We start from the raw sequence: 10540 nt of genomic DNA on the forward strand, positions 1-10540 counted from the left end.
GCTTTGATCCACTTGGACTTTAGTTTTGTGCAGGGTAATAAGTATGGATCGATTTGCATTTTTCTACTTGTAGATATCTAGTTGGACCAGGACCATTTGTTGAAGATGCTAACTTTTTTCCATTGTATGGCATCTTTGTCAAAGATCAGGTGTCCATAATTGTGTGAGTTTATTTCTGGGTCTTCTATTCAATTCCATCGATCCACCATTCTGTTTCTATGCCAGTACCATGCAGTTTTTATTACTGTTGCTCTATAGTACAACTTAAGATCAGGGATGGAGATACCTCCAGAAGATCTTTTATTGTAGAGGATTGTTTTAGCAATTCTGGGTTTCTTGTTATTCCATATGAAGTTGAGAATTTTTTTCCAGGTCTGTAAAGAATTGTGTTGGTAATTTGATGGGAATTGCATTGAATCTGTAGATTGCTTTTGGTAAAATGGCCATTTTTACTATGTTAATCCTGCCAAGACATAAGCATGGGAGATCTTTCCATCTTCTGATGTCTTCTTCTAATTCTTTCTTCAGAGACTTGAATTTTTTTTTCATACATGTCTTTGACTTGCTTGATTGGGATTACACCAAGGTACCTTATGTCATTTGTGGCTATTGTGAAGGTTGTTTCCCTAATTTCTTTCTCAGTCTTTTTGTCTTTTGTATACAGGAGGGCTACTGATTTTTTTGAGTTAATTTTGATTACAGCCACTTTGCTGAAGGTATTTATCAGCTGTAGGAGTTCCCTGGTAGAATTTTTGGGGTCACTCAGGTATACTATCATATCATCTGCAAATAGTGATAATTTGATAGACATATTTTTTTCAGATCAATACTGAGCAGTAATGAACTGCTTTAGGAGAATAACACTAGTTTTGTTTTGTTTTGTTTTTTTAAGTAGTGACAAAATGACTCTTAATGATACTCTGTTACATTCACAGACAATTGCCTTATTTAGCCATCATCACAGAAGCTTCCTCCTGAAGCAGATGGGAATGAATACAATGACCCACAGCCAGACATACTGGAAAAGAGAGAGAGAGAGACCTTAGAACACACATCTGTAAATGGGATGTCTCCATCAAATCTCTTCTTTCAGACTTAAAGTAGCTCAGAAGAGGAGGCAGAAAAACAGTAAGAGTCAGAAAGGGTAGAGAATACCAGGAGAACAAGTCGCTCTAAATCAACTGAGCAAATCTCATTTGGTCTCACAGAGACTGAAGCCACAAGCACAGGACCTGCACAGGTCTGCAGCATGTCCTCTGTATATATATATATATATATATATAATTGCTTTCAGTTCAGTATTTATTTATTTTGTTTTTTTAAGGCAGGGTTTCTCTGTGTAGCCTTGGCTATGCTGGACTCTCTTTGTAGACCACACTGTCCTCAATCTCACAGAGATCTGCCTGCCTGAGTGCTGGGATCACAGCTGTGCACCACCACGCCTGGCTCAGTTCAGTATTTTTATGGGACTCCTGCATGTAGGAATAGGTGGGCCTCTGATTTGTGTGCCTTCTCTCGGGTTCTTTTCCTTCTGTGGCTTTTTCATGTCCAACATGGATGTGATATTTTTGTTTTATCTTATTATATTTTATTGTGTTATGTTTTGTTGTTATCTCTCAGAAACCTGTTTTCTTTTTCTAATGAGAGACAGAAAAGATGTGAATGTGGATGGAGGGGGCAATGGGAAGGAACTGGGAGGAGCAGAAGAGGGAACTGTAATCAGGATATATTATACATATATATGTGCATATATAATGAGAAAAGAATTTATTTTCAATAACAGAAAAATAAAGAAATAAAATGTATATTTGCAAAGTTTGTTTTTAATACGTTAAATAAGAAGGATGGTACTTGCATCATTTGTGTTTTCATTGAATGTCAGGTTACAATGTGAATTGTGTAATTCTGTGTCTAATGGGTAATAATATACATTTGAAGAAGCAGAATCAAAATCTGTTGCAAAGAGTGAGAGTATGCAATACTTCATTTCTAAAATACTAATTGGAAATCAACTATTAAACATAATTAGATCACTCTTACAACACCAATATTCTTTTTAATAGTGAAGTTCCAACCTTGAGTTGCAGCATCTTCACTTGCAAAAATATGTTTAATATTTCAATTATAATGTTAAAAAGTAACTAAAATATCAACTAATCCCCTGAATTGTGACAAACACTGAACTCTGAGTGGACATAAAATACATGGGTAAAGAAAACAATCATGGGATCCAGAATATAGGTGAACATTTATTACCTTACTTAGGCCTTTTACATTTAATTATAATATTTTACTTCAAGGGGCTTACATTGAATTAAACTATAAATGACAACATTTACACATTTTTAAGTTAACTTAAGGTAAGGTAGGAGCCTAAAAATGTAACTCTGATCTTCGATTTAGAATATTTTAATTTTCATATTTATTAAAATTTTGTTTGGCTTTTAATTATATATAGGTTGTATTTGTTTGTGTTTGGGTATGTGCACTTTTGTGCAGGTGCTTACAGAGGCCAGAGATATAAAAGGCCACTAGAGTTGAAGTTACAGGCAGTTGTGAGCAGCCCAATATGGATATTCTGGTCATCTGAAAGAGCAATGTATGCTTTAACCTCTGAGCCATGACTTCAGCCCTTTATTTTTATTTAATTAAAAATACTTCTTGAGAATATTTTATTAATGTTGTAGTGCAGAAAATGAGTCTGACTCAAATGAATTTTATGTGTTTAATTACACTTAAAAGAAGGAATTTAAGAGAAATTACTAATTTTTACTTAGTAAAAATACTAATTAATAAAATCTTGAACATTATTAGCAATTTAACCACTTTGCATGATTTCTTTATTTGATACAATTGATGCACAAAACTTCAAAGTCAAATCAAGTGTAGGAACACAATTCAGTCTTGTCATTTCTTTCTTTTCCCATGATAATCCCTACAAAAACAAGGAGGCGTTATATTTTTAAAAGCTAGTATTTAAAATAGACAGGGATGTTACATTGCAAAACACATCATTATAGATTTTGAAATATTGAAGTAGCAAGAATATATTAATCATAATTAAAGAGACCATTGTTCAAGCTTCATGGGTGGTAGTACATTGTTTCAACTTTAACTAGAGAGAGAAACGCACACAAGCATGTCTGTCAGTCAGTTTTTAAACAGCCAGGGTGCAAAAGAGGAACCCTTCATGTCTGCTGTTGTATATTCTGTATCAGCTTCTTAAAGGCTTCTTTGACATCTTTGTTCCTCAGGCTATAGATGAAAGGGTTGAGTAATGGGTTGATGATAGTGTAGAACATGGCAGCTACTTTATCTCTCTCCAGGGAGTAGTTGGAACTGGGCCTTGAGTACATGAAGAGCAAGGAGCCATAGAAGAGTGTTACAGAGACCAGGTGAGAGGCACAGGTGGAGAACGCCTTCCGTCTTCCTGAGGCTGAGCGGATTCTCAGGATCGCCAGAACGATGTTGAAATAGGAAATCAAGATGGCAAGAATACTGGAGAGCACAGTGAAGCCCACCATACTGGAAAGGATTTTCACGTAGACACTAGTGTCTGTACAGGACATTTTTACCAATGGAAGCACATCACAAAAAAAATGATCAATAACATTTTTACCACAGAAACTTAACCTAAAAGTGTTGGCAGTATGGGCTATGGCATTCACAAACCCTCCTACATAGGAGCCAGCCACCAGCCCAGTACAGAGAGAAGTGGACATGACGCTTGAATAAAGCAATGGGCTACAAATTGCAGCATGTCGGTCATAAGCCATGGCGGCCAGCAGGTAGCACTCTGTGTAGGCTGCTACACAGGAAAAGAAAAACTGAGCCCCACAGCCAGCCAAGGAAATACTCTTATCTTCTGAGATGCAATTGACCAAGATTTTAGGTATATACACAGAATTATACCAGAAGTCCAAAAAAGATAGACCTCCAATAAAAAAGTACATGGGTGTGTGCAGCCTGGAATCAATACGGATTAAAATAATCAGGGTCATGTTCCCTGACAGGGTCATCAGGTAGATGGTTAGAAATATTCCAAATAGAATCAGCTGCCAGCGGGGATCTTCTGAGAAACCCAGGAGGATGAATTCGGTCAGGATGGTGCGATTATCCACCTCCATGTCCACCAAGTGAAAAGCCAAGGTAGGAAGAGGCAGGAAACACACAGTTTAGAGGTAATCTCAATAAACTGTTAAGAGAAATAATCAATCAGCAATTATTGGATTTGAATAATATGATGCGATGGGACAGATTAGTAAAATAATCTACTAAAATAAATGAGCAATATATCCATCAAACCAGTAATGACTGGGAGGTTTGAAAAAATTTACTCCTTTAAATAATCACACGATTATCAGAGCTGTGGGGTGTCAGGCTGTGACTGTGGAAGACTGTTGGAACAAGAACAAGGGCTAAGTTTTAAATTATAGATTTCCAAAGCTTCATTTCTGAGCTGCCTTATTCAAAGCCAGTTCGTTATCCAGAAGATAAGATACAGAAATTTCATGAACATTATTTACAATTTTCTGACAGGTTTTTGAGACTGGGTAAAGAGGGCATACAAGAAAATACTCAATAACTATGTATGGTAGTGAGCATATTTAGAAGAAATACTCAATAAAATGTATTCATTTTTGAAATAAAAATTAAATACACGAATGAAGCAAGTAAAACCTTTTGAATTTAATCACAAAGACAGATAACTAATGACTTTTCTAGAGTATTATTCTAAGTTCTCTACCTTGTATACTGCTGTAACCTAAAAGATTAGGAGGGAGAGCAGCCTTGCCAGGACACAGAGGAGGACAATGCAGCCAATGATGAGACCTGATAAGCTAGGGTCAGATGGAAGGAGAGGAAGACTTCTCCTCTCAGTAGAATTGGAGAGGGGAATGGAAGGAGATGAGGGAGGGAGGGTAGATTTGGGAGAGAATGAGTGAGGGGGCTACAGCTGGAATACAAAGTGAATAAGTAATTAATATAAAAAATAAAAATTTAATTAAAAATTTAATAAATAAAATAAGAAAAATAGAACAGAGTCTATTTAAATTTAAAACATTCAATCATCCTTTCATAAGCTACTGAAAACATCTTATATGCTAGGCATTGAAATGATATATATATATAGTAATTTTATAATTTTTTAATTTTAATTAATTAAAATTTATTCACTTTGTATCCACCCTGCAACTCCCTCTCTCCTCCCCTCCCAATCCCATCCTTTATCCTTCCTCTTTAACCATGCCCCTCCCCCAGTCCACTGATAGAGGAGGTTTTCCTTCTTATCCTAGTCTATCAGCTCTCAACAGGAGTGGCTGCATTGTCTTCCTCTGTGTCCTAGTGAGGCTGTTCCCCCCCTCAGAGTGAGGTGATTAAAAAGCAGTCCAATCAGTTCATGTCAGAGACAGTCCCTATTCCCATTACTATGGAACCCTCTTGTACACTGAACTGCCATGGGCTACATCTGTGCAGGGGTTCGAGGTTAACTCCATAAATGGTCATTGGTTGGAGTATCACCCAGCAATAAAAAAACAAGGGAATCATGAAATTTGCAGGCAAATGGTGGGAAATGGAAAAGATCATCTGAGTGAGGTATCCCAGAATCAGAAAGACACACAGGGTATATACTCACTTATAAGTGGATATTAGACATTTAATATAGGATAAACATACTAAAATCTGTACACCTAAAGAAACTAATCAGGAAGGCGGACTCTGGCTAAAATGCTTAATCCCCATTAGAAAGGCAAAGAGCATGGACATCAGAAGAGGGAGAAAACAGGGAACAGGACAGGAGCCTGCTACAGAGGGCCTCTCAGAGACTCTACCCTGCAGGGTATCAAAGCAGATGCTGAGACTTATGGCCAACCTTTGGGTAGAGTGCAGGGAATCTTATGAAATAAGTGGAAAATAGTAAGATCTGGAGAGAACAGGATCTCCACAAGGAGAGCAACAGAACCAAAAATCTGGGCACAAGGGCCTTTTCTGAAATGATATATTTTTAAGCAGCAGTATTTTCTAGTCTTCCAAACTATAAGTAAAACAGAAAAATATATATTACTATGTTCCAGTTATGATTCTAAGTCCCATCTCCCACCACTTCCATCCTTGCCATAGTTTTTTAAGAGATATGACAAGCCTGTTGAATCAGTTGATAAAAGGGAAGCACAGATTGAGTAGGATGTCCGCAGTGAGCCGGGTGATCTGGTGAGCAGCCTAGCTCACACTGGAACTCAGCATCTTCTTGGCTGAAAGTATGTTTCTAAACTCTTAGCAAGAGAAGTTAGTTTTCTCCAATGGTGTCTCACTGGACACACAAACCACACTTAAGGGAGACCTCATGTCCAGTAGTAATTGGCCAACAGAAAACAAGGTCAAGAGTATTTTTGAAGATGTTTTGTTTCATAATGCTTTGTTTGGGCATGTTTTATTTGCCTTTTGCTTACTTATTATTGTTTCTTATTCCGTGTTTTTATGGTGTGTGTGTCTGAATATGTATTTCTTAAAATAATGCTACCTCAAAATCTGGCTATATCCACTCCTAGGCATATGTCTAAAATATGCTCAAGTAAACAACAAACATTTGCTCAAACATATTCATTGCAGCTTTATTTGTTTTTTTTTTAATTGTTAAAAATATTTGTATATTTGTGCATCATTAACCACAGACTATAGGCAGGCCTGTGTTCTCCTAATCTTCATTTTTTTTTTCAATGCAATTTATTCAGGAACCTTGAACAATCATCTGACCCTGGGTAAAGCCAGCCCACTTTAAATAGCCTCTGGGTAGCCAACATCCAAAACAAAAAGGGGAACTGTAGAGAGCTGCATAATGCCGCGCCTGAAAGATGGAGCTGGTTTCCGCCTTCCACCTTCCCGATGGTGAGTGCTCTCTGTCACAAACAACTCCACATTTGGCTAAGGCTGAGGATCTGGCTTGCTTCCATGTATGTGGACCTATCTGCATTGCCCATGTGGCATGCAGCTTTATTTGTAATAGCCAGAATCTGGACACAACCCGGATGTCTCTCAACTGAGGAATGAATACAGAAATTGTGGTACCTTTATACAATGGAATTCTACTCAGCAATTAAAAACAAAGAAATTATGAAATTTGCAGGCAAAAGAATGGTACTAGAAAAGGTCATCCTGAGTAAGATATCCCAGAAGCAGAGAGACACACATGGCATATAATTACTTATACGTGGATATTAGATGTATAATATAGGATAAACATACTAAAATCTGTACACCTAAAGAAGCTAAGCAAGAAGGAGGACCCTGGATGGATGCTCAATCCTCATTCAGAGGGAGAAAACAGGATAGGAGCCTACCACAGAGGGCCTCTGAAAGACTCTACCCAGCAGGGTATCGAACGACCAGAAAAATTTTAATCAATTGTCAGTTTAAAGCATGATTGGGAAGCAATAGGACTCACATATATATATCAAAATGTATCATGCTAAAGTCTCCAATTCTAAATAATCTACCAAGATATCATTTTTTCTCTGCATAGTATGGCTTACGAAGTTGTTCCCCACATGGAATGACTTTAAAAATAAGTTTTATGTGATGAACTCGGTTACCTGCTCTTTGATCATTTGCCCCTGGTGATACAGCCTTACTAGGCCACAGAGAAAGAGGATCTAGGCAGTCCTGATGAGACTTGACAGGCTATGGGCAGATGGCAAAGGAGAACTCCTTTCAGTGGACTTGGGAAAGGGGACAAGGGGTAAGAGAGAGGGAGAGTGGGACTGGGAGAAATTGAAGGAGAGGGCTTCAATCAGGATATATAATGAGTAAATTGTGAAACAAAAGAAAAAATTAGTAAGAAACAACTTATAAAAAAGACATCTTTAACCCCATACCATCCCTCCCCTTCTCTCCTTATAGGAGTCTCAAATTCTGTAGAAATAGTGTGACCTTCTGGCACTTTCAAATCATTACCATGAAATGAAAACATCGTACATTTTGTTTTGAAAGAGAACTGAAAAACAATAAGTAAATTCACAAGCACATCACACATTCTGTCCTCTTAATTTCCCCTGCGTAAAAGAGAATATTCATGGTATGATCTCAGACAAAATTTAAAGTTGTAAATGAAAACTACACATCTCATGAAATGAGATGTGAGAAAGGTGTGCATGCGTATATATCGAGACAGTGTATTTAGAGCCAGAACAGACCTGTGCTCATTCTGGTGACATACAAGGCCGCAGAGTGACCACCTTGCTTTGCTAAGTTTGACTGTCTGCTTACCTGGGGTTAGGAAGGCCAATTTCTAAAAGGAATACCCTTTCCTGTTTTCTGCTGCATGGCCTGTGTCCACTGTACTCAATATACACATTTCCTCAACAGCCCTTTGAGACTCTACTCACGTAGCAGTATAGGAAATGTGCCTCCGTCTCCAAAGACTCAATTAGAGTCCATCTGGAATTTGAGGATGCTGGGTTAATTGGGATATGATGAAGCCAGCAATGCATTTTAAAAGTTAGCACGATGGCTGCAAGTCTCAATATAATCATTAATTACATCTGAAAGCACTTGAATTCTTTTTGTAATTAAGTTTGTCTTGGATCTATTCTATTATCTACATTTTTTTATGTCCCATACTCTTCTCCATCTTCAAGCAACAATATATTGTCTTGTTCATAAGGAAAACCTGATCAATCCATTAGTGAAAAGGAAAAAGAAAGAAAAACAAAAGAGGAGGGAAATAAAGGGAGGAAAAAGAAAGAACAGGGAAAGGAAGGAAGGCTGGGAGGGGAGGAGAAGAAAAATCTGAAAACAGAGAATAAATCCCTCAGAAAAGATAGGGGAAAGCTAGTGCTCTGTTACAGTGCTAGGACCAACCCTCAGAAATGGGTTTGGGCAAAGAGAGTTTAAATTCTAGATTTTCACTGTGTTCTTCTCCTCAGAGATTGGGGAACCATGATGCAGAGGTGGAAGAAATAACTGTAGGAGCCAGAGGGGATGGAAAACTCCAGTAGAATATGGCCTCCTAGGCAGGGCTCACACGGGCTTACAGAGACCAAAACAGCAAGCATGCTCCGCACGGGTCTGCACCGGGTTCTCTGCATATATGTTATGGCTTTTAGCATGGTTTTTTGTGGGACTCCTAAAAGTGGGAGCTGATGTATCTCTGACGCATTTGTCTGACCTTGAGACCCTTTTCCTCTTGCCTTGTCTAGCCCCGATATGAGGCTTTTGCCTTTTTTTCACTGTATCTTGTTAAGGTCTAGGGCAGGGGCAGAGAGAAAAGTAAGGGTGGAGCTAGAGAGACGACACATAATTAAGGCACAGCATACTCATGCGTAGAGATGTCTCCGTCTCTGACATGACTCATTTCTTTTATCAATATGTCTCCTCTTCTCTCTATACTAGAATCTATACTAGATTCAGACCTACCCTTGATTCTTTACATGAACTATACAGAAATTCTGAGTAAAAATGTTTATTAAGATATATCTATTGTCAACAAAATCTGTTATTTTTTCCTCTACATCCAGCAAAAAAACAAAAACCAGAAATGCAAAATACACTGGCTTCCATGGCACTTTTGTGAGGTCTGTTCACTTTGCACTGTTTACTATTTGACTGACTTCCAGGACACAATTCTTCATGCCTATTATGTACAATGAAAGGGGCTTATTCCTTACAGATAGTGAGAAAAGTGGAGCAGAGCAAAGTAGTACTCAAAGGCTTAGAATGTCCATGTTGGGTACATAGAACTTGTTCTCATATATCTTTTTGTAGAGCAGACTAGAGACTGTAAGCGTAGTTGAAGAGAAAGAACAGGACAGGAGCCTACCATAGATATCCTCTGAAAGACTCCACCCAGAGTACCAAAGCTGATGCTGAGATTCACAGTCAAACCTTGGGCAGAGCACAGGGAGCCCTATGGAAGAGTGGGGAGATAGACAGACCCAGAGAGACAGAAGCTCCACAAAAAGATCAACAAATCTGGCCTCAGGATGGGGGGGGGGCTGCAGAGACTAATGCACCAACCAAGAACCATGCATAGAGACTATCTAAATACAGTTCTCAGATGTAGTCTATAGGCAGCTCAGTCTCCACCTGCGTTCCCTAATAAAGGGAGCAGGGACTGTCTCTGACATGGACTCTGTTGCCTGCTCTTTCATCACTTCTCCCTGTCGGGGCAGGCTTGGCAAGCCACAGAAGAAGAGGAAGCAGGCAGTTCTGATGAGACTTGATAGGCTGGGGTCAGTCGGTAGGGGAGGAGGACTTCCCCTTTCTTGAGGACTGGGGAGGAGGGCAGGGGTAAGAGGGAAGAAGAGTGGTACTGGGAGTTGATGAGGGAGGGGGCTACACTTGAGATTTAAAGTAAATCAATTTAAATTTTATGAAAAGTAGCTTGCCTATATCTCAATCACCTATTGACCAACTGGCCTAGAGCACCGAAGGAATTCCTTTGGTTTTCCAAGCAAGTTTTAAAAAGAAATAGAAATGAAAGGATGAGCCTTCCTTCTTCAGAGTGCTTCATGTCCTACATGTTTTATAATTATTCTAGAGA

General features: G+C 38.5%; 1 protein-coding gene across 1 annotated transcript; it reads right to left on the reverse strand.

Moving 5' to 3' along the window:
* Positions 1–3186: 3186 nt before the first annotated feature.
* LOC110561651 (olfactory receptor 9G4-like) lies at positions 3187–4164 on the reverse strand. Its single transcript, XM_021658160.2, has one exon. It carries the CDS (start codon positions 4125–4127, stop codon positions 3189–3191), a length of 939 nt encoding a protein of 312 aa, XP_021513835.2. The 5' UTR covers positions 4128–4164; the 3' UTR covers positions 3187–3188.
* Between the last annotated feature and the right edge of the window lie 6376 nt (positions 4165–10540).

The sequence above is a fragment of the Meriones unguiculatus genome, chromosome 8, assembly GCF_030254825.1.
Source record: "Meriones unguiculatus strain TT.TT164.6M chromosome 8, Bangor_MerUng_6.1, whole genome shotgun sequence".
NCBI classification, from domain to species: domain Eukaryota; kingdom Metazoa; phylum Chordata; class Mammalia; order Rodentia; family Muridae; genus Meriones; species Meriones unguiculatus.

Bases quoted from the DNA above. Each gene is read 5' to 3' on its own strand.
- LOC110561651 (XM_021658160.2), bottom strand. From the start codon at position 4,127: ATGGAGGTGGATAATCGCACCATCCTGACCGAATTCATCCTCCTGGGT.